The 22,669-nt window shown below is 53.1% G+C and overlaps 3 protein-coding genes and 5 non-coding genes across 8 annotated transcripts; all 8 read left to right on the top strand.

The window, feature by feature from the left end:
- Positions 1–910: 910 nt before the first annotated feature.
- On the top strand, positions 911–2,622 carry Rpl13a (ribosomal protein L13a). The gene is made up of 7 exons (XM_090322465.1): positions 911–1,046; positions 1,270–1,335; positions 1,458–1,559; positions 1,742–1,827; positions 2,003–2,062; positions 2,304–2,426; positions 2,510–2,622. Exons 1-7 carry the CDS (start codon positions 926–928, stop codon positions 2,594–2,596), a joined length of 645 nt encoding a protein of 214 aa, XP_090178591.1. The 5' UTR covers positions 911–925; the 3' UTR covers positions 2,597–2,622.
- LOC150043541 (small nucleolar RNA Z195/SNORD33/SNORD32 family) lies at positions 1,088–1,171 on the top strand. The gene has a single exon (XR_016533440.1). It is a non-coding gene; the product is annotated as a small nucleolar RNA Z195/SNORD33/SNORD32 family (small nucleolar RNA).
- Positions 1,594–1,678, top strand: LOC150043540 (small nucleolar RNA Z195/SNORD33/SNORD32 family). The gene has a single exon (XR_016533439.1). It is a non-coding gene; the product is annotated as a small nucleolar RNA Z195/SNORD33/SNORD32 family (small nucleolar RNA).
- LOC150043539 (small nucleolar RNA SNORD34) lies at positions 1,866–1,936 on the top strand. Its single transcript, XR_016533441.1, has one exon. It is a non-coding gene; the product is annotated as a small nucleolar RNA SNORD34 (small nucleolar RNA).
- LOC150043538 (small nucleolar RNA SNORD35) lies at positions 2,102–2,187 on the top strand. The gene has a single exon (XR_016533442.1). It is a non-coding gene; the product is annotated as a small nucleolar RNA SNORD35 (small nucleolar RNA).
- A 1,938-nt stretch (positions 2,623–4,560) lies between the features above and the next one.
- Rps11 (ribosomal protein S11) lies at positions 4,561–8,021 on the top strand. Its single transcript, XM_090322479.1, has 5 exons — positions 4,561–4,666; positions 5,222–5,353; positions 5,529–5,604; positions 5,853–5,982; positions 7,856–8,021. Exons 1-5 carry the CDS (start codon positions 4,652–4,654, stop codon positions 7,977–7,979), a joined length of 477 nt encoding a protein of 158 aa, XP_090178605.1. The 5' UTR covers positions 4,561–4,651; the 3' UTR covers positions 7,980–8,021.
- LOC150043536 (small nucleolar RNA SNORD35) lies at positions 5,665–5,754 on the top strand. Its single transcript, XR_016533443.1, has one exon. It is a non-coding gene; the product is annotated as a small nucleolar RNA SNORD35 (small nucleolar RNA).
- Positions 8,022–15,638: 7,617 nt separating the features above from the next.
- Positions 15,639–22,202, top strand: Fcgrt (Fc gamma receptor and transporter). Its single transcript, XM_090322495.1, has 7 exons — positions 15,639–15,721; positions 16,139–16,225; positions 16,633–16,881; positions 16,992–17,267; positions 20,559–20,831; positions 21,287–21,406; positions 21,890–22,202. The coding sequence occupies exons 2-7, from the start codon at positions 16,153–16,155 to the stop codon at positions 21,988–21,990; spliced, it is 1,092 nt and encodes a 363-aa protein (XP_090178621.1). The 5' UTR covers positions 15,639–15,721; positions 16,139–16,152; the 3' UTR covers positions 21,991–22,202.
- The last annotated feature ends 467 nt before the right edge of the window (positions 22,203–22,669 follow it).

Here is a 22,669-nt window from a genome sequence, read left to right as displayed (position 1 = left end):
AGGGGGTGGTGAGCTTCCAGCGCAGGAGAGAGGACCACGTTAGTTTTAGTTTTGGCCGGTAAATGGCTGGCAGTGGGGGTCAGATTTGGGGCGAACTTAGACGACCGTGTGACCCCCGTCCTCGGGCGAGGGACACGCGAATGGCCGGGCTGACGCGAGGGGCAGAAGGCGAAGCCGGGAATTGGCCGAGACCGAGGTTACTTGCTCTGGTGCCTCCGGATGCACAGCATACGTACCCGTATGTAAGGCGAGGCTGCGTCGGGCTGGGCTCCCTGCGACCCCCACGCGTTGTGTGGGGGGGTGGAGAGGAATGTACAGAGGTGGAATTAGCCACAGCCAGGCTCCCTGGCTTTAGCTCATTTTGCGTGGCTTAGAGTCTCACCGTGGCCCTGGAGTCTCAGCCTCCTCAACGCTGGGAATATAGGCATACGCTACCACACCCTGACTGGGGGGGATGTGAGGCAGGGTCAGAAGGTCTTTGAATTTGCTTTGGGGTTTTCTGATGTGTATTACAAAGCTGGGAATCAACTTGATAGTTCACAAGATACACTATGTACTGTGTGGCACAGTGCCCATTGTGTTAACGCACGGTATAGGAAAATAGACATTATCCCACTGTTGTGGCCGGCCCCTGGTCGTCCCTGCGAAGCTGAGGATCTGTGCTTCAGTATTTGACCTAGGGATTCCGAGCCAGGGTGGGCGTTTTGACTTAAGTCTAATCCTCTTCTCCCGCCTGAAATGCTTGTTAAATTTCTTGTTAGAAATTTAGGGTAGCACCAGGTGTGGTGGCTTGTGCCAATAATCCCAGCCTGCCAGGAGGCTGAGGCAGGAGGACCGCTTGAGACCAGAAGAAATGCAGGACCTAACATAAAGTACGTCTTACATTTCAAGGGTATTAGGTGGCTTAGGGATTTAAGATATTGCTATGTGCACAGAAATCTGTTGGTGCTCAACGGTATTCTTTTCCCCACAGGTCCTAGTGCTGGATGGCCGAGGCCATCTCTTGGGCCGATTGGCAGCCATCGTGGCCAAGCAGGTGCTGCTTGGTAAGTGTACACATCTGCCTCTTCTTCCCAGGATACACCTGGAGGTCAATGATGAGCAACAATCACCATCTTTCGTTTGAGTCTCAAGGCCATGAGATCAACCCCATGCACCGCTCTGAGACCTCCCTGCCATTCCCGACAGGGCTCTGGCTGGGGCCCTACCTTCAGGGTCCTGAGCTGGTGAGTCCTGCCTGACGCTGCTTTTCTTTCCATCCCTGTCTAGGCCGTAAGGTGGTGGTTGTCCGATGTGAAGGCATCAATATTTCTGGAAATTTCTACAGAAATAAGTGTAAGTTAGGAGTTGGGAAGAGGACTGGGGAGTCTGCCGGACAGATGCCAGCCATGGGGTGGCAGTACTGCTGCAGATACCCTGGGAACCAGGCAGTCCTCCCTCATTCTCCCCTCCTGCAGTGAAATACCTGGCCTTCCTCCGCAAGCGGATGAACACCAACCCTTCCCGTGGCCCCTACCACTTCCGGGCCCCCAGCCGCATATTTTGGCGAACTGTGCGAGGTGAGCAGGTCCTCAGGCAAGAAGGGGGGGTGGCACGGCCAGTGATGAGAATGTCTCCCACTCTTGTTCGAGTTTCCCGACCATGAGACTACTCCACATGCACTACCATCTGAGGCCGCCTCTGCCTGCACTTGTAGCAGGCAGCCTTAAGAGCAGTGCTAAGAGAGGCTCTCTGCCAACAGGTATGCTGCCACACAAGACCAAGCGAGGACAGGCTGCCCTGGAACGCCTCAAAGTGTTTGATGGGATCCCACCTCCCTATGATAAGGTGAGACGCCCAGGCCCCAGCTGCCCTATCACATGCTTGGTGTCTGTGATGTTGGCAAATTACCTACATTGTTTGATTCTTGTGAAAAACATCCTCTGCTGAGACACCCCCTGCCCAAAGCTGCTGTCATGCAGGCGCCAAACCATCCCTCTAACCCCCCTATTTCCCTTAACAGAAAAAGCGCATGGTGGTCCCTGCAGCCCTCAAGGTCTTACGCCTGAAGCCCACAAGGAAGGTGAGTTCCAGTCTGTGCCTGGGTGTGGCGCTTAAGTCTGGCAAGTGATGTCTATTCTCACGATGGTCTGCGGATGCCACTGTGGGCACTGCCGATAATGCCAAAGGCTCAGCTGATGCCAGGAGTGGGGGTGGTATTTCTATGCAACTGGCTAGGAGGCTGTAAATGGGAAATCGCCATGTTGGTGGAACAGTTGGCCTCCCCTGTGTTGTTACTGCCTAAAAGCCTCCTCCTCTCCCAGTTTGCCTACCTGGGGCGCCTGGCTCATGAAGTTGGCTGGAAGTACCAGGCTGTGACAGCTACCCTGGAGGAGAAGAGGAAGGAAAAGGCCAAGATTCACTACCGGAAGAAGAAACAGCTGATGGTGAGCACAGGGCTCCCTCTGCAGGGTCTACCCCTTGGGAAGGGTGCCAGCCTCCAGGCCTCACCATCACCTTCATCCTCCAGAGGCTGCGCAAGCAGGCAGAGAAGAACTTAGAGAAGAAAATCAACAAGTTCACAGATGTCCTCAAGACCTATGGACTCCTGGTGTGAGCCCAATAAAGACTGTTTATGCCTCATGCCTGGCCTCCCTGCCCTTCCTCCTCACCGCGTGGAAAGTTGGGACCTGGACACATAACTGTCCTGCTACCACAGGGACCTAGGAAGTGGGCCAGAGAACGAGTTTAAGGCTTGTGTGGCCTTTTAGACAGCTGCTAACGCAGCTGGTTTATGGTCTGCTTTTCCAGACATTCTCTAGGAAACAGCAAGCTGGTCACATTGGTGGCAGTGCTGTAAGTAGCTGGGTGCTCCTGAGCAGAAGGGACCTGTTCAGTCTTCCATGTGGCCCCTTTTACCCTGCAGCAGTATGAATGAGGCTCTCACCACCTACCAGGGGAGTGCAGCACAGGTGTAGGCCTGCGTACCTGCCTCTGCTCCTCCCCTCTTCTGATCAGAAATAAATTATTTTTTAAAGTGTCTACTGTCTACATACATGTGTCTGCTATAGAGATGGAGCCCTGGCAAGATGTCTAGTAGAACTAAGCTGCTGAGTAATAAGGTCTCATTCTAGCTCGGCTGCAGGGTACTGGGTTGCCAAGGGATAGATACTGGCAATGAGTTATACCTTATCAGCAGAATGCTAGTTTACGATGCCTTGAGCATGCAGATAACCTACATGTTATCCCATGAAGCTTCAATAACCAGTCTAGTGCATATTTAAATCCATCCTTAATATTTAAAGCTGTGACCACCATTCACAGCATAGCCCATGGAGTAAATAACCTCGTCCAGCAAGCCAAAAACCAGAAAATCGGAGGGAAAGAAAAGTCCTTGTGTGGCAGAAGAGCAGAAATGTGGAAGGCTTTACTAATGGGTTTCTTGTTACTGGGGATGGGTCTTGACCATGCTAGGTGACACCTGAGCTACCTTACCTTGCAGAACCTACAAGTTGCCCTTTAATCAAAATGTCAGCTATTCTAAGCACTTGGTAAACATGGAAGCCAGACACCAGCCGTCAGCTGGCTGGCCAGGCAGTACACCTGGACAGGAGCATCTTTCTTGCCACTTGTGGGTGCTTGAAATCTGGTCCACTGTCCTAATTTCTGCTCAAGTTCAGTTCTTCACAGCTTGTGCCACTGAGATTTCCTGCGTTTTGTTTTTTTTAATTTGAGAATATCTGTCAAAGACAAACATCGGGACTGGCTTCACACTGGGATTCCACGTTTGAGCCACTGGCATCATTCGTTCCAATTTGAGGCAGCTCCCAATGGGGAGCCACGGTACCAGGATGCCAGGCTTCCCCTGGGTGCGCGGGTCTTGAGCGTGGTTCAGCGAGGCTAGATGTCTCCGGGTCCTCCCTGCTGGGGTCGCGGCCGCTGGGCGAGGGGAGGGGATTGGGGCACGCGAGCGTGTGGAGACGCCGCCGTCGAGGCAGCCTTGCCGCGGGAGCTGCTTCCTCGCTGAGCAATGGCGGGGAGCCCTTCTCCTCACTGTGACTTGTGGACAGGCAGGAGCCGAGGAGCACGGGCGGAGGAGGCCCGTCGCCGTGGTCGGCGCCGGCAGCGTCCCCGCGCCTGGAGTCACAGCGGGAAGGGGCGTTCGCCCTGAGTCGCCATGCGGGTGGAGGACGTCGCCGTCACTCCACAGCCGCGCAGACCCCACGTCACCCGAGGTCGGGAGGCCCCGCCCCGCCCGCCGGGCGTCTGCCCTGGAGGAAGATGGCCGCCCGGGCCTCACACTGGAAGCCCGAATGCCCGCAGTCGCACGGCGTCCTCCTCCCGAGACACCGAACGGACTCACGGCGTCCTCTCGCGATAACCTCATCCAACCCTTCCTGAGTGGGCAGCCCTGGCGACACGAGAACTTTTCAATTCTCGCGAGATCTTGTGTACGGCTTCCCGCCTTTCGGTCTTTTCGACTATCATGGCCGCGTACAGGCAGTCCCTGCACCGCGTGCTTCGTGAGGGCCGCCTGTCCATCAGAGTCGTAACGGAAGTACCGCCCACAGAAGTCCCGCCCCTCTCGCCTACTTCCTCTCCGGCCCCTGCGTAATCGATAAGGAAACCCGGACGCCGGCGTCACTTTCTTTTTTTCCAGGCGTCCGGGAAGATGGCGGATATTCAGGTAGGCGCGCGGGACTCGGGGCCGACTAGGTTAACGGGGGTTCACACCCGGGCACCCCAATTGCAGAGATGCTGACTCCCGCGGCGGGCGAGTCTCATGGGCGTCTTCGCAGGCCGAGGGCCCCGCACGTGGCGGCCGCCCCGTGGGAACCCGGGCGTGAGCGGCCCTGCGGCTCCGGCCGGGCCGCGTCCGGGGAACCGAGGCTCGCAGGCCCGGGACCCGCGCGTGGCGGCCGCCCCGTGGGAACCCGGGCGTGAGCGGCCCTGCGGCCCCCGAGCGGGTGGCCCGGCGTCGGGAAGAGTGGAAGGAAGGCCTGGTCGGAAGCGGGGCTGCGCGCGGGCCGGGCCCGTCCCGGGAGGGAGCTGGGCAGGCGGTCGGGGGGCGGCGGTGCCTTAGCATCTCGAAGCCGATGTCGCCTCGGTTCGAGGTCTGGACTGTGACTTACAGAAGTTGGGGACGCTCGGTCTCGTGGATGGTGTTGGGGGAGGGCTTCTAGCAAGTTCTCCAGCCTGCTCCAGGCCCAAGCCTCACCAGCTGCATCCCTCTCCCCTGTAGACGGAGCGTGCGTACCAGAAGCAGCCCACCATCTTCCAAAATAAGAAGAGGGTGCTGCTGGGAGAAAGTGGCAAGGAGAAGCTTCCCCGGTACTACAAGAACATCGGTCTAGGCTTCAAGACACCCAAAGAAGTACGGTTCCAGGACCCCGGGAAGATAGATGACCATTTGTCTCGTTGCCCACGTGCTGAGCACTTTTCCTGCCTCCTTGGCCCTGGGGGCTGCTGGGAATTGTAGTTTTTGTTGGTAGGCCATGCCCCTCCCCCGTTCATACATGCCTCCCCACGGGTGTCTTCTCTCCTTTCAGGCTATTGAGGGCACTTATATTGACAAGAAATGCCCGTTTACCGGTAATGTCTCCATCCGAGGGCGGATCCTGTCTGGTGAGTTACTAGTTGTTATCTGGGGCTTTGGGGACCCCATGCTAGGATTCAGAGGAGACTGGCAAATGATGTCTTTCTTTTCACGATGGTCTTCAGATGTCCGCCATAGGCACTGTTGAAAAAATTAGTTGGCAAAGCTGATGCCAGAAACAAGCTACTCCCACCTAGTAGCGTCGCTGGGCTTCTCTCTTGGCTTAGTTGACCAGTTACAGGCCTGGCTGACCTGTAACCTCCGCCCCCGCCCCCAGGTGTGGTGACCAAGATGAAGATGCAGAGGACCATTGTCATTCGACGAGACTACCTCCACTACATCCGCAAGTACAATCGCTTTGAGAAGCGCCACAAGAACATGTCTGTGCACCTGTCCCCCTGCTTCAGGTGAGCATGAGGCACCCTCTGCCCCGGCCTGGCATCACATAGCTCACAGTTACTCCTTTTTTTTTTTTTTTTTTTTTGCCAGTCCTGAGCTCAGGGCCTGCATGCTATCCCTGAGCTGCTTTTGCTCAAGGCTGACATCTGAACCACTTCTGGGTGTTTTTTGTTTTCTGTTTTTGTGGATTATGGGGCTTGAACTCAGTCTGGTCGCAGTCCCTGAGCTCTTCAGCTCAAGGCTACCACCTGACCCTTGAGCCAACCCTACTTCCCTGTTTTCTGTAGGAGATAAGGGTCTGGGGTCCTTTGAACCTTGATCCTCGGGCCTTACCTTCCTGAGTAGGTAGGATTACAGTCATGAGCTACCTCGCCCAGTTGGCGTTTTTTTCCCTTTCCTCTTTGGTTGTGGGGCTTAAATTCAGTGCCTGCGATTTTTCTCTCAAAGCTAGTGCTCTACCACTTTAAGCATACAGCACCACTTCCGAGTTTTCTGGTGGTTGCCTGGAGGTAAGAGTCTCAGGGTTTTGTGCCAGGACTGACTGCGAATTGTGACCCTTAGCTCTCAACCTCCTCAGTAGCTACAGTGACACGCATGGGCCATTGATGCTCAGCCAGACAAGAAAGATTCTCTTTGCTTTGCTTTTGTAGTATATTGGCTTGCAGTTTCAATTTAGGGTCAGGGCCTCCACTAATTAGGCAAGTTCACCACCACTTATACCAGGGCATGTTCTTTTCTTTTTTTGTCATGGGCTTGAACTCAGGTCCCTGGGCTGTTTTTTCTGCTCAAGGCTACTGCTCACTCACTTTTTTTTTCCCCCCTGGCCAGTCTTATTGCTTAAGCTCTGGCCCTGAGCACTGTCTTTGGGTATTCTCAAGGCTAAAGCTCTACCGCTTGGGCTACAGCACCACTTTCAGCTTTTTCTGAGGAATCAAAACCTGGATCTTCGTGCATGCTAGGCAGGCACTCTACCAGTAGTTCAAACTCCGGGCCCTGCTCTCCCACTTGTGAGCCACAGCTCCCCTTACTGTTTTCTGGTGGTTCATTGGAGGAAAGAATCTCATGGAACTTTGTTGCCCTGGCTGGCTTCGAACACTGATTCTCAGATCTCAGCCTCGTGAGTAGCTAGGATTACAGGTATGAGCCACCGGCGCGTGGCTTACCTTAGTTATGTTTTAGGCTGGATTTTCTTTTTTCTGGCTCTGCACAGGCCAGCCTGGACTGCTCTGTGATCCTCCTGTGTCCTGTGCAGCTCTGCATGGCTGGAATCACAAGTGTGGCTCCCGCCTCACCCTTTTTTTTTTTTTTTTTTTTTTTTTTTTTGCCAGTCCTGGGCTTGAGCTCAGGGCCTGAGCACTGTCCTTGGACTTTCTCAAGGCTAGAGCTCTACCACTTGAGCCTCAGCACCACTTCTGGCTTTTTTCTATGTATGTGGTACCGAGGAATCGAACCCGGGTCTTCATGCATGCTAGGCAAGCACTTTAACCACTAGGCCAAACTCCCGGCCCCCTCACCCTTTTTTTTTTTTTTTTTTTTTTTTTTGAGATGGGTTCTCAATAACTTTCTGCCTGGCATTAGCCTAGAGGTGTGATCTTTAGTCTGCCTCCTAAGTAGCCACTGAATCTGCCCCGGGAAACTTGAGCCACAAAACCCTAGCCCTGTGTTGTGTGTTAGAATGGAGCACTGCTCGTGGACGTGGTCACCAGGAGGAGCAGGGGAGGTAGAGGAGGCTCCTGAAGTGGAGGTCACAGGCGGTGGCCGCAGTGTGATCAGAGCGGCCACTACCAGCCCTGAGGACTGAGGGTGGAGACAGGGTTTGTTTCTCTGGGGGTCTCCTGGGACAGCCCCCTGAGGACATGCATGCCCCGCCTGTCCCCACAGGGACGTCCAGATTGGCGACATTGTCACCGTGGGCGAGTGCCGGCCCCTGAGCAAGACGGTGAGGTTCAACGTGCTCAAGGTGACGAAGGCTGCGGGCACCAAGAAGCAGTTCCAGAAGTTCTGAGCCCCACTGCCCCCCAGGACAAATAAAGTGACTTCCACTCTCGGGCTGGCTTGCTGGCTGCCTCAGCAGAGGCTCCTCCATGGTGGCGGGGAGGTGGGTGCCTTGCTCGCCCTCCCACAGGCTCCCAGTGGAAGCCGAGAAAGATCCTCTGGGCTCTAGTCTAGGCCCTGCCTCACCTCCATGGGAGCCCCAGGGGTCCGGCCTCATAACCACTTGGGGAAGCATTGTCCATAGAGTACATGGGTGCCCGGGCCACAGATTCTGGAAGCTTCTTTGTGCCAGCTGCCTCAAAATTCAAGGACTGAAGCTGGGTACACGTGGCTCACATCTGTTACCTTACCTGTTCTAGAAGCTGAGATCTCATGACCGCGGGGAAGTTTGAGATTCCTGTCCCATTAGTTGCTTCCAAAAAGCAAAGAGGGTCTGTGGCTAACATGGTAGAGCACCAGCCTTGAGCCAGAGCTGGAGTGCAGCCCAATCCCCAAGTTCAAACCCCACTGCCAGCACAGACAAAGCGTGGGTCCTACTTTCTGCACATACAGTACATAGGAAGTAGGGGACAAAGCCATGGGGTGGGGGGGGGGTCAGAACCTTTCAGAATATCTGGCAACCACAAGGTCCTTGGCAGCTGGAGATTGAGGCTGGTGTCTTAGCTGCTTGCCCTGCTCGCGAGGGAGGACTAAAGTACCTGAGAGTCGTGGTCCAAGTGCTGGAATCAGCAGCCCTGTACCTTGGCTTCTAGGTGCGATGGTGCTGGGGTCCCCAGGTCCCTGGCCCCCAGGCCCGTACCAGGGTCTAAGCCCAGCACTGGTACAAGGGTTGGGAGACAGGGTCGTGAGGAGAGGTGAGGTGCACTGCGTCCAGGACCCGCCCAGCTCTGCTTTTTCGCTGGCAAGGGCGGGGGTTCCTGCCAAAGGAAGTGGGCCCGCATCAAAGGGGGGCAGGAAGGGGTAGGGACAGGTCAGAGGGTGCCGCCCTGTGCACGGGGTGAAGACACCCAGCAGGAAGACCTGATAAGGCTTGAAGAGTGGGGATCACACTTGTAGGGAGGGCCAGAGAGCCTTCTGATGTGGCCCCTATGCAGTTCCAGGTGCTTCCGTTTGGGGTGCCGCCCTGTGTTTACAACAACAGCCCCATTCCCCAGCTCCCTCCCTATGGCTGCTGGGTGTTCCCTTGGTACCCCTTCGTTGCAGGATAACTAGCTTCCACTCACTATTAGTCCTGGGGGAAAGGTGAAGACCTAGGAGAAGGACCTCAGAAACGGCTTCGTTCCTTCCCCTCTTGAGTGGAGATGGGGCCTCATCTCGTTAGGACAGGCCTGAAGCTAGGCGTTGGTGGCTTTCACCTGTACTCCTCCGGGACAATGTCTGAACTCCAGGTTCAAGCCCTAGGACAGGTACCCAGAAAATGTGAAGCTTGGGGGCTGGGAGTTTGGCCTAGCGCGCATGAAGACCCGGGTTCAATTAGTTGGTGCCACATAGAAAAGCCAGAAGTAGTGCTGTGCCTGAGGAAAAGCCCCAGTCCCAGGACTGGGAAAAAAACTGAAGCTTAGGCCAGGTGCACATAGCTCACATTTGTAATCCTAGCCACTCAGGAGGCTGAGATCTGAGGAACACGGTTCAAAGCCAGCCCGGGTGCCAAAGTCCCTGAGACTCTTATCTCCAGTTAACCTCTAGAAAATGGGAAGTGCACTATGACTGTAGGATTAGGGTGGTAGCCTTGAGCTGAAGATCTCAGAGACAGCGCCCAGGCCCGGAGAGCAAGCCCCACAACCTACAGACAAAAAATAAAGCCAGCCCTCATAGGAAGGTCTGTGACTTTATTATTATTTTTTTTTCAAACCAGTCCTGAGACTTGAACTCAGGGCTAGGGCTCTGCCACCTGAGCCACAATACCACTTCTAGCTTTTTTCTGTGTATATAGTACTAGGGGGGACCCAGGGCTAGGCAAGCACTCTGCCACTGGGACACAGTCACAGCCCCCATGACATTCTTCGTTTTTGTTTTGTTTTGTTTTCTTTGTTGGTCAAGTAGTGGGGCTTGAATTCTGGGTCTGGGCACTGTCCCGGAGCTCTTCAGCTCAAGGCCAAGGCTCTATCCTGTGAGCAACAGCACCATTTCCAGTTTTTATTTGTTCATTGTTTCTTTGTTTTTGTGGATCGTGGAGCTTGAACTCAGCCTACGCCCTGTCTCTGAGCTTTTCAGCTCAGCTCCACTTCCTGTTTTGTAGCAGTTAAGATTCTCAGGTCCAGGTTCAATTCCTCAGTACCACATATATAAGATAAAAGCTGGAAATGTTGCTGTGACTTGTCTTGAGAAAGACCAAGGACAATGCTCAGGCCCTGAGTTCAAGGCTCAGGACTGGCACACACACACACACACACACACATTTAAAAAAAGAGTCTGAGGTCCTTTTGTGCCTGGGCTGGCTTTGAATCTCGATCCTTAGATCTCAGCCTCCTGAGTAGCTAGGATTACAGGCGTGAGCCACTGCCCTGGCTTCATCAGTCTTGTTTTTTGTGGTTTTTGTGGTTTTTGTTTTGTTTTTGTTCTAGTGGGTAATTGGAGATAAGAGCCTCTCAGTCTTTAGTGCCTGGGGCTGGCTGGCTTTCAACTGCCATGTTAAGATCTGTCTCCTGAGTAGCTAGGATTACAGGCATGAGCCACTGTGCACTGCTAATTTGTGTGTGTGTGTGTGTGTGTGTGTGTGTGTGTGTGTGTGTGTGTGTATGTGACAGGGCTTGAACTCTGGGCTCTTCAGCTCAAGGCTACCACCCTAATCCTGCAGTCACAGCCCCACTTCTCATTTTCTAGAGGTTAATTAGAGATAAGAGTCTCAGGGACTTTAGTGTCTGGGCTGACTTTGAACCAGGATCCTCAGATTTCAGCCTCCTGAGTAGCTAGGATTACAGGCGGGAGCCACAGAGCTGGCCCCTGAGAAATTCTTATCTTCAATTAACCAAGCTCTAGGCAAGACAATAGTGGCTCACTACTTGAATCCTGGCTGCTTGGGAGACTGAGATTTGCAGATCACAGTTTAAAGCCAGCCCAAAGGAGTGTTGCCTACTGGTAGAATGCTTGCCTAGCAGGCATGAAGCCATGGGGTCAATTCCTCAGTACCACATACACAGAAAAAGCCAGAAGTGGAGCTGTGGTTCAAATGGTTGAATGCTAGCTTTGAGCAAAAAAGCAGAAAAGTCAACATCCAGCCTCAAGACTGGTATATATACACTGATAAACGTGAGTGCGCGTGCGTGAGAGCACACACACACAACCTTCATGGTAGCCTGGCCAGTGAGAAGGGAGTGCCCAAAGAAGCCAGTTGCTGATATCAACACCCTCTGTATTCCTTACACCTTGACTCCAGAGGACCTGTCTAATGGAATCTGTCATTGTTCCTGTTTTATAGATAAACAAACTGAGACTGGGAGAAGATTGACCCAGAAGACTCAGGATGTGGTTGGTGTTCTGGTGCGCTGGCGACCCACAGCCAGCAGGGGGCACTGCTGTGACGGTGCAGAGCAGGGGACATGTTCTGTTCTTCTGTAGCTGCCCCTGGGCCTGCACCTTCAGGCCAGTGGCCTTGCAGAGTCCGGGGTCCATGGGAAGGGGTTGGCCCGTGGTGCCGTGCTGATTGAATTGCCTTGAAGTAGCAACAAGGGCTGACAGAGCTTGTTCCTTGTGCATGCAGCCCTGCTTTCTCCTCCTGGAGAGCCCAAGAGTGTGGCCCAGCAGGTGAGGTCTTCATGGGTGGTCTGCCTGGAGGAGGAGGAGCAGCTTCCAGGGCTGGCAGGCCTGGAGGCCACCACACCAAGCCCAGAGAGATGCCAGGAAAAAGCTGGTTGTGGAGCTATGACTCGAGTGGTAAAACACTGGCCTTGGTCATAAAAAAAAAGCAGACCCTCCTGAGTTCAAGTCTTGGGACTGGCATATACACACACACACACACACACATACACACACACACACACACACACACACACACACACACACACACACACACAGAGGCAAGAAAGGATCAGTTACTCTTGGGAGGGAAAGGGGAAAGCTGGGCATGGTGGCTCATGCCTGTCATTCTAGCTACCCAGAAGACTAAGATCTGAGGATCACAGTTCAAACCCAGCCCAGGCACTCAAGTACATGAGACCCTTATCTCTAATTAACTACTAGAAAATTGAAAGTGGCACTGTGGCTCAAGCGTAAAATGGTAGCCTTGAGCTGAAGAGCTCAGGGAAAGCTCCCAGGCCCAGAGTTCAAGCCCTACAACTGACAAAGAAAAAGAAAGAAAGAAAGAAAGAAGAAAAGACAAACACCAGCGAGGCACCAGTGGCACTTCTGTCATCCTAGCTACTTGGGAGGCCTGAGATCTGAGGATCTGGTTTTGAAGCCAGCCCTGGCAGAAAAGTCTCCAAGAGATCGAATCTTATCTCCAATTAACCACTCAAAAACCGGCAGTGACACTGTGGCTCAAATGGTAGAGGGTCAGCCTTGAGTAGAAAGAGGCTCAGAGACAGTGCCCAGGCACCGAGTTCAAGTCCCTCAAAAATAAAAAGACAAACATGAATCTTTAGTCCTATCTTGCATTCTCTAAACCAGTGATTGACATTTCCAGAGACCAGGAGTGGATGTTGCTGAGCCTGTCAAAGGTTTTCTTTTGGAAGTTGTTGACTGAGGCAGAAAAGCCCGTCTTGCAGAGATATTTATTCTCCTGTAGTCCAAGGGTGACTTGACCCAGATGAGTTTTTTGAGATATTGACTTAGGATATGCTTCTCTGCTGCTCTGATCCTCCTTTCAAGGTTAAAAGATGATCACCTGCTGTAGCTTAAGAAGTCCAAGGCTGCCGGGCCCAGTGGCGCACTCCTGCAATCCTGGCTACTCAGGAGGCTGAGATCTGAGGATGGAAGTTCAAAGCCAGCCTGGGCACTAAAGAACATGAGATTCCTATCTCCAATTAATCACTAAAAAAAGGGAAATGAGGCTAGGGCTCCACGCGGCCATAGAGCGGTAGCCTTGAGCTGAAGAGCTCAGGGACAGCGCCCAGGCCCAGAGTTCAAGCCCCATGACCGACAAAAAAAAGTCAAAGGCTTCAAGTTACCTCTGTGTGTGTGCACGTGCACACAGCACACAAACATGTACTGGCACACCTACAAGTTCTGGGACTTGAGTTTAGAGCCTGAGCACTGCCATGCAATTTAATTAATTAATTAATTAATTTCTGTGCCTGAGCTGCTTTTTTTTTTTTTTTTTTTTTGCCAGTCCTGGGCTTGAGCTCAGGGCCTGAGCACTGTCCTTGGACTTTCTCAAGGCTAGAGCTCTACCACTTGAGCCTCAGCACCACTTCCAGCTTTTTTCTATATATTGCATGGTAGGCGAGCATTCTACCACTAGGCCAAACTCCCGGCCCCATGCCTGAGCTTTTTTTGCCCAAGGCTAGTGCTCTACCACTTAGAAAAGAGTCATAGCACCACTTCTGTTTTTTGTTGTTGTTGTTTTTTTTTTGTTTTTTTTGTGTGTGTGTGTGTTTTTTTTTTTTTTTTTTTTTTTGCCAGTTCTGGGGCTTGAACTCAGGGCCTCAGGGCCTGAGCTTCTTTTGCTCAAGGCTAGCATTCTACCACTTGAGCCACAGCACCACTTCTGCCTTTTTCTGTTTATGTGATACTGAGGATGGAACCACTTTCCTGGCATTCTGGCTTTGTTAATTTTATTTTACTTTTGGTCGTTTATTGAAGAGTAGAGTCTCAGGGAAGCCACGAGCCCATGGCACATTTGTAATCCTTGCTACCCTGGAAGCTCAGATTTGAGGTTTGAAGCCTTGAGACGCTTCTGCAATTATCAGAAAACAGGAAGTGAAGGAAGTGCCCAGTGGCTCAAAGAGCACTGATTTGAGCAAAAGAGCTCAGGAACAGCACCCGGGCCAAGTCCAAGCTCCAGGACTGGAAGAATTTCAGGGAAAAACAAAACACCAAAAAGAATCTCATGGCTGGCTGTGATCCTCAGAGCTCAGCCTTGTGAACAGGTGGCACGGCAAGCCTGCATTCCTCTTCCCGAGCCAGCAAGCCTTTCATTCTAAAGCGGGTGTTCAGATACAAATCTCCCATCTCCAGCAAGGATTTCTTCTACATTAACAGCTTTGCCTTTGAGTCCAAGGATGAGCTTTGCACGTGTTTTTCTTGAAGTATTTGTTCAGAATGTACTCATCTAGTCCTGGGCAAATCATTAGTGCAAGGTGAAGAACGTGACCAGATGTTTCAGCCTAACAAGGGAGGGGGGTGGTCAGGACCCTTGAGTTTCCTATTAGTACAGGCTGGCTCCTCTTTCTACGCCTCAACAAACCTAATCCAGCGTGTCTCCAGCTCCTGATCCTTAGAGGAGATATATGGACATGGGTAAGCCAAGATTTCAGGATCCAAGGCTCCTGGGGACACCCCGGCCACTGCCTCTGGGTGTTGGTGGGGGCTCTGGGAAGCTTGGGGGGCTTAAACCAAACAGATCTTTTTTGGTCAGGTGTGGGGCTTGAACTCAGGGCCCGGGTGTTGTCCCTGAGCTCTTTAGCTCAAGGCTAATGCTCTACCACTTTGAGCCACAGTGTCATCTCCAGTTTTCTGGTGGTTCGTTGGAGATAAAAGCCTTGCTGTAGACTTTTATTGGGTTGGCTTTGAATTGCCATCCTCAGATCTCAGCCTCCTGCGTAGTTAGGACTTATTAGCATGAGCCACCAGTTCCCAGTTTTGAGCACTTGAACTTGTTGTTACTTTATCTTTCCAGGGCAGGTGGTGGAAAGGGAGAGCCTGGTAGTAGAAGGGGACACAGAAGACTGTCTGGGGAGGGGGGAAAGGCAAAGAAGAAGTAGAAGAGGCCATGCCACAGCAGTGACCGGGCTCATGGAGGAGATGCTATGGACATCCAGTCCTCCGGGTGATGGACAGACAGCAGTGCAGGCTTCCCAGCATTCATGTTGGCCACCTGAGGCCTGCTAAGGAAGGCTTGGGTGATTAGAACCAGGCCCAGGGGACAGACACCTGGTGAGGGAGCTGGGACCTGGGCTCTGGCTCTGAGGGAGGAGACCGAGAATTCCAGTTGTGTTAGAGCTGGTGCAGACTGCAGGATGCTGGGCATTTCTCAGGAAAAGAGGCTTCCTAGCAGGAACACCTAAGGGTTGTCTTAGAACTCAAGGTGTGTGTGTGTGTGTGTGTGTGTGTGTGTGTGTGTGTGTGTGTGTGTGTGTGGTTATAATCATGCTGGAGATGGAACCCAGTACAATGGGTATGTGAATACTACAGAGCTCTGTTCTCCATTCCCCACATTCTGGGGTGCCATTTCCGTGAGTATGTGGGACAAAGGGGTGTGGGGAGGGGCCACAGCCCTCAGCTCTGTCAGCTGGCATCAACCCAGGGTCTCTGAGGACAGCAGAGTGCTCCCCAGATCTTCCCCAAGCCCAGGGGTGTCCCCGCAAGAAACTGCATCCCAGTAGCCAAGCCATTCCCCTCCTCAGCTCACCTGAGTGGGTGTTGTGCCGCTTGGTGGGTGGCTGCCACCTTCCACATAAAATCTAGGCAACAAGAGAAAGACAAAGAAGCAAACAATTTTCCAGAGGGGCCGGGCCGGGGTGCGCCCTGCAGCTGGGGGGCGGGGCTGCTGTTCTTGGAATCAGTGTGTGGTGTCCAGGCAGGATGTGAGAGAGGAACTGGGGTCCCCAGTCACGGGAAATAGCCAGGGCTGCAGACACCAGAGACAAGGCGAAGGTGAGCCAGAAGGGGGCCCAGGCAGGGGCGGGAGGACTGGGGCCTGGACCTCTGAGTCTGAGGAGGAGGCCGGGTTTGGACCTCTGAGTCTGAAGTCCGGACCACGGGGCCTGAGGGAGGAGGCCAGATGTGGGCCCCTGGGTTTGAGGGAGGAGGTCGAGCCTGCACTGCTGGGATAGGCGAGGGTGGGAATGGGCGAGGGCTGAGAACTGAAATATCAGATTTACCAGCTTCTGTAATTAATTAACCAAACTGGGTCAAATTAGGGGGTGAAAGTTCGTGGAAGGAGAAAGGCATTGTTGTCATTTTGGAGTGGACCCCAAAAGCCGACCCCCACCAGAGTTTGGGTGTTGACAACCCAGCTGGAGGAAGAGGCGGGTCGGGGTCCGGAAGTTTCACCAGTCCCTCCCACCCCAGGTCGCCCTCTCAGCATGGAGGTGCCCTGGCTGCGGCCCTGGGCACTGGGTTTCCTGCTTGTCCTCTTGCCTCGGAGCTGGGGTGCAGGTGAGGGGCTGTGGGGCTGGAGGGACTGAAGGCAGGGGCTGGGGTGGGGGGCGCTGAATCCAGAGGGGGTGAAGGCTGTTGACTCAGAGTCTCTCCACTGGCACTGCAGCCCGGGGACTGCCCTGCCTGGGGCCTCAGGACCTTGTCTCTCCCTCTCTCTTGCCTCTCTCCCTCCCTTCCCCCCGTCTCTCTGTCTTTTATCTTGTTCTTCCCAGGGTCTCTGTTCCTCTTTCTGAGCCTCTGTCCCCCCCCTCTCTGTGATCATTCTGTCCTGTTCTGGATGTCTGTCTGTCTGTCTCTCTCCTGATCTCTGCTTAGCTCCTCTTGACTCAAGTCCTGTGTGTTGATGGTGCTGTCGGGCTAGAAGTCTAGGTCTCCACACCCCACCAGCTTGTCTCTCTCCACAGAGCCCCGACCCTCCCTCCTCTACCACCTCACTGCAGTGAGCAACCCTACCCCCGGCACCCCTGCCTTCTGGGCCTCAGGCTGGCTGGGGCCACAGCAGTACCTGAGCTACAGCAGTCTGCGGCCCACAGCCGAGGCCTGCGGGGCGTGGGTCTGGGAGGACCAGGTGCCCTGGTACTGGGAGAAAGAGACCCGAGACCTGAGGGACAAGGAGAAGCTATTTAAAGATGCTCTTCAAGCCCTGGGGAGAGGTGGGTCTGGCTTCCAGGGTCTGAGGGAGGAGGCTGGGTCTGGACCCTGGGTGAGGGAGGCGGGCTGTCCCTTGTGCTCCTGGCTCTGCTCACCTTGTATGACACACCAGATGCCCAAGTCCTGCAAGGCCTGCTGGGCTGTGAACTTGCCCCTGACAACTCCTCGGTGCCCACGGCCATCTTCGCTCTGAATGGTGAGGAGTTCATGAGGTTCAACCCCAAGATGAGCAACTGGACGGGGAATTGGCCTGAGTCTCTGACCATTGGCAAGCTGTGGATGCAGCAGGAGGATGCCGCCTGGAAGGAGAAGGACTTCCTGCTCTCCTCATGCCCTCAGCGGCTTCGGGGACACCTGGATCTGGGGCGCGGGAACCTGGAGTGGAAGGGTGAGCCTTGGGCCTCGGTGCAGGCCACTCCATCCTCTTCATCCCTGGGCCCTTCCCCCCCTTTCCTGCCTCTCTCCACAGAGCCTTCTCCTGGGGTGGGGGGGTGGCTGGACCTCACCCTCACATTGGGAAGTCCTCCTCAAATGTAAATGGAGTCCTCGGATGTTGCTGAGGTCCCTAAACCAAGTCATTCAGCAAACATTCACTTAGGCTGTCCTCATGGACGAGTGAGCACTGCTCTGGGCAGAACTCAGGGCCTGGGCACTGTCCTTGGGCTTTCTCAAGGCTAGCGCTCTGCCATGTGAGCCACAGCACCACTTCCAGCTTTTTCTGTCTATGTGGTACTGAGGTCTTGAACCCAGGTCTTCATGCATGCTAGGCAAGCACTCTACCACCAAGCTAAACTCAGGTTTAATTTTTATGCCTGGTGGCACACATCAGACAACAGCTATAGTTTTCTCTCAGGTCTGGTCACTGGAATTGTTTGTTTGTTTGTTTATTTGTTGCCAGACCTGGCGCTTGAGCTTAGGGCCTGAGCACTGACCTTGGACTTTCTCAAAGCTAGAGCTCTACCACTTGAGCCACAGCACCATTTCCAGCTTTTTTCTATGTATGTGGTATGGAGGAATTGAACCTGGGTCTTCGTGCATGCTAGGTAAACGTTCTACTACTAGGTCAAACTCCTGGCCAAATCACATTTTTTTTTTTTTTTTTGCCAGTCCTGGGCTTGACCTCAGGGTCTGAGCACTGTCCTTGAGCTTTCTCAAAGCTAGAGCTCTACCACTTGAGCCACAGCATCACTTTGGCTTTTTCTGAGGAATCAAACCTGGGTCTTCATGCATGTTAGGCAAGCACTCTACCACTAGTCCACACACCCAGCCCCTGGTCACTGGAATCTTAAGAGCAAAGGTGTCAGCAAGCTGTGGCCTTTATCCTTGGCTTGCAGCTATGTTTTCTCCCATGTCTGTGCTTGTGTGCTCCTGTCTGTCTGCTTCTGTGACTTAAATTTTGCCCAAGCAGGCATCAAACTCTCAATCCTCCAGATTCAGCCTACTGAGTCACTGGGATTGCAGGCATGAGCCACCATGCCTGGTTTGAACAAAATTCCTTTTAATGGTGTTGGTTTGGCCAGCTATAGTTTCTGACTTGGATTTAGTCCAGGTCATACCCATGTCCCTTGGAGGCAGTGGGACCTGGCTCTGAGAGTGACACAGGACGACACATACACGCTGGCAACAGTTCCAGGCAGACAGAAAACAGAACCCAGAACTGCTGACAGTCCTGGCCTGGCCTCCAGCTGACCTGACTGTGCAGCAAATTTTGCCAACTCGTCTGAGTGAGCCTTTGGAGAAACATTGCTTGGTTTCCAGCTTTGTAAAATAGCACTTAGCCTGTTTTCTGCTGAGCACTTACAAGAACCCCAGAAGATCCTATTGTGAGACCCACTTTTAGTGAAGAAGCCTTCTTGCTAGGCAGCCAGATCCCCCTTATCTACTGGATTTTTGAATTGTTAGGTTTGGGGGATTTTGGTTTTGTTTTTGTTTTTAGATCTGGCCTCAAATCTGAATTCATGATCCTCCTCCCTCAAGCCTCCGGAACACTGGGATTTCAAGTGTTTTGTGTCACCATGCCCAGCCTGATTTGATGTTGTTGTTGATGGTTGTGGGACTTGAACTCTGGGCCTGGGCACAAACCCTGAGCTCTCTACCACTTGGAGCCACAGGGCAACTTCCGATTTTATGGTGGTTTATTGGAGATAAGAGTCTCATGGACTTTTCCTTCCTGAGCTGGCTTTGAACCAGGATCCTCAGATCTCGGCCTCCTGAGTAGCTAGGATGACAGGCGTGAGCCACCAGTTCCAGGCCCCTTAGAATAGATTGTATTCCATTTTTGCTGCACTTTCTTTCTTATATATTAAGAGATTCTATCTGCTAATATTGTATTTCAGGATTTTTAGTCTATTTAGAGGAAACACAATAGCCTTAATTTATCTTGAGAGGCCTTGCCATCAAAACTGCTGTCTGCTGAGTGTAGTGGCTCACACCTGTAATCCTCGTCATACTGGAAGCAGAGATCTGTAGAATCCTAGTTTGAAGCCAACCCGGACCAAAAGTTATTGAGATTCCAGTAAGTTGGATATGATGATCCCTACCAGTTACATAGATAGATAGACACATCTATACAATATATGCATGTATATATATATATATATGTATATGTGTGTGTGTAGAGAGAGAGACAGAGACATGTATGATGTCTCCTGGATCAGTTTGAATAAAAGTAGTATTATCTCTTCTTTTTTGCCTGTCCTAGGGCTTGAACTCAGGGCTTGAACTTGGGCTTCCTCAAGGCTAGAACTCTACCACTTGAGACACAGCACCACTTCTTTTCTATGCTTTTTCGACGTATGTGGTACTGAAGAATTGAACCCAGGTCTGCATGCATGCCAGGCAGGAACTCTACCACTAGGTCAAACTCCCAGCCTGTTATTTTCTTTAGTTGCTGTGACCTTGACTGAGGGCTCCTGGTCTTGGGATGTCTCTCTTGCCTTTCCTCATGCTAAGGGTGAGATTTGGGGCTGTGTACCTGTTAGGTATTGCTCTGCCACTTAGCTCCGTTCCCTAGCTAGCCTGGCTCACAAACCTGTATGTAGTTATAGGACTTACTTAAGCATTTCAAAATTTCTTCTGGAGCTGGGCGTGGTGGCTCACACCTGTAATCCTAGCTACTCTGGCAGTTGAGATCTGAGGATCAAGGTTCAAAGCTTGCCCGGGCATAAAAGGACCTGAGACTCTTATCTCCAATTAACCTCTAAAAACCAGGAAGTGGGGCTTGACTCAAGGGTAGGGTGGTAGCCTTGAGCTCTAGAGCTCAGGGACAACACCCAGGCCTAGTTCAAGCCCCATGACCCACACACACACAAAAAAAATTCTTCTCATGTCAGTTTGGAAAGATTAGTTATTTCTCAGGACTATTTCTGGTTCCCCTCAGCCGGAAAACTCATGTATCCTCTGACTGTCTTTTTTTTTTTTTTTTTTTTTTGCCTGTTGTGGGGCTTGAACTCTGGGCTTGGGCACAGTCCCTGAGCTCTTCAGCTCTGCCACGTGAGGCCACAGCGTGACTTCGGTTTTCTGGTGATACATTGGAGAAAAGAGTCTCACTGACTTTCCTGATGAGGCTGGCTTTGAACCAGGATCCTCAGATCCCAGCCTGGGCTATCTTTTTCTTGACTGTAGAGTAGGCCTTGCGTTCCTCCCCTGGCCTGAGACCTGTGCCTGTCCCCCCTCACAGAGCCCCCCTCCATGCGCCTGAAGGCTCGGCCAGGCAGGCCCGGCTACTCCGTGCTCACCTGCAGCGCCTTCTCCTTCTACCCCCCCGAGCTGCAGCTCCGATTCCTGTGGAACGGGCTGGCGGCTGGCACCGGAGACGCCAGCGGCTTCGGCCCCAACGGCGACGGCTCCTTCCATGCCTGGTCCTCCCTCACGGTGAAAAGCGGTGACGAGCACCACTACCACTGCCTGGTGCAGCACCGGGGGCTGGCACACCCCTTCACTGTGGAGCTGGGTGAGATCCCTGGTCCTGTCTTGGCCCCATCTGACTGTCCTGTGTCTCTTAATGCCAGTCGTCCTAGTCTGACTGCCTTCCATCCTGCTGCTCCTGGTCTCATGAACTCTGACCACCTGTGCACCACTGCAGCCAGTCCTCCTGAGTCTGACCATCTTCCATCCTGCTGCTGCTGCTCTTCAGACTGAGCATCTCCTGCCTTGCTACTGCCAGTCTCCTGTGCTGCTGCTCACTGCCCCCTTCTTGTACATGCTGGGGTGATCACACGCTCTGTTGCTCGTGGTTCTCACATCCAACCTGAGGACACTCTGCCCAGACCCAGGACATTAACCTGCCTGGCCTTTTCTGTGTCTGCCTTCACGGGACTATTGGTGCTGCAGGATTTCTGAGATTGGGAGGATCTAGAACACCCCCTCCCCCCAGTCTCCTATCCTCATAGCACTTTCTGGTTGCAGAGTCACCAGCCAAGTCCTCGGTCCCAGTGGGTGGAATTGTCTTTGGCTTGCTGGTGTTTGTGGCGGTGGCAGCCACGGGAGGAGTTCTGCTGTGGTGGAGGATGAGAAGAGGGCTGACAGGTGGGTAGGGGTGGAAGGAGGGAGAGCCTCACACAGAGGACAGGGGCTTTGGGAAAGCTAGGTGGGCGCTGGTGGCTCTTGCCTGTCACCCTAACTACTCAGGAGGCTGAGATCTGAGGCTAGAGGTTCAAAGCCAGATGGGGCAGGAATGTCCAGAATAGAAACAGAGAAACCCAGAGGCGAGGGCCAAATAGAGAGGAAAGGAAGGCAAGATATCTGGGGGTGGGCAGGGGAGAAATGGAGAGAAGCTGAGACACTAAGACAGACATGGCAGTCAGAGACACACAGACCCAGAGATGTCAGTACTGGAGTTTGACGTGAGGGTCTGGACACTGTTCCTGAACTCTTTCCTCTCAAGGCTAGAGCTCGACCACTTTAGCCAGAGCTACATTTCTTGCTCTGTGCTAATCGGAGATAAGAATCTCAGGGACTTTCCAGACCTGGCTTCTCAGAGATTCTCACTACCCCTTTCCTCTCTCGCAGCCCCTTGGATCTCCCTCCGCGGGGATGATGATGACAGTCTCCTGTCCACTCCCAATCAGCACCAGGATGCTGAACCTCAGGACGTAAATGCCTCAGCCTGACTGTCCCCTACTTTGGCTGCGACTAACTAGTATAGCCTCATTCATCCCTTTCATGCTGTGACACCAAATCCTGGCATCTCTGAGCCTCCAGAGGAGTCCTGGGCCCGATGTTCTCTCTCTGGACCCCTCCTTTTATGGCCTGCCTCAGTTTCCCCTCCTAAATGTATATGGCACTTTTCCATTTCCACATATAACATGAGTTTGGGCCCGAATCTGTGTGTTCTCAATCATTTTCAGGTTTTAAAATGGGGAGGTAAAGGAGGGAGGATGGTGGGTGGAAATGAATGGTGGCCGCTCTCCGGAGGCCAGTTTTGAATAGAAACCAGAGGTGTCTTGTCCCTTCCTAAGTTTCTGAAAGTTGTATGCAATGCCATCCTAGAGTCTAACGCGAATCTTTTTTGGTGAGGCAGAAAGACAAAAGTTGTCGCTTCTTGGGGAGATTGGGAATGCCACCTCTGGCCCTGCCGCTTCAAAAAGAAAGGGACTGAAATACATTTCCCATGAGCCTTGGGGGCTAGACCTACTGGGAGTGGGCAGGCGGGGAGCCCAAGGCATGCCGGGCGCTGTAGTTCCCCCTGCAGGGCGTCGCTCCAGCATTGCCCCCTCGGCCGCTAGCCCCTCGCTCCGGCTTCCCTTTGTGGACGTGGCGAGGGGCGCCTGAGGCACGCCCCCTGCGTCT

The sequence above is a fragment of the Megascapheus bottae genome, chromosome 31 (genome assembly GCF_031878675.1).
Source record: "Megascapheus bottae isolate mThoBot1 chromosome 31, mThoBot2.hap1, whole genome shotgun sequence".
NCBI classification, from domain to species: Eukaryota; Metazoa; Chordata; class Mammalia; order Rodentia; family Geomyidae; genus Megascapheus; species Megascapheus bottae.
The sequence above is the reverse complement of the archived record's forward strand: the minus strand, read 5'-3'. Positions and strand labels throughout refer to the sequence as shown.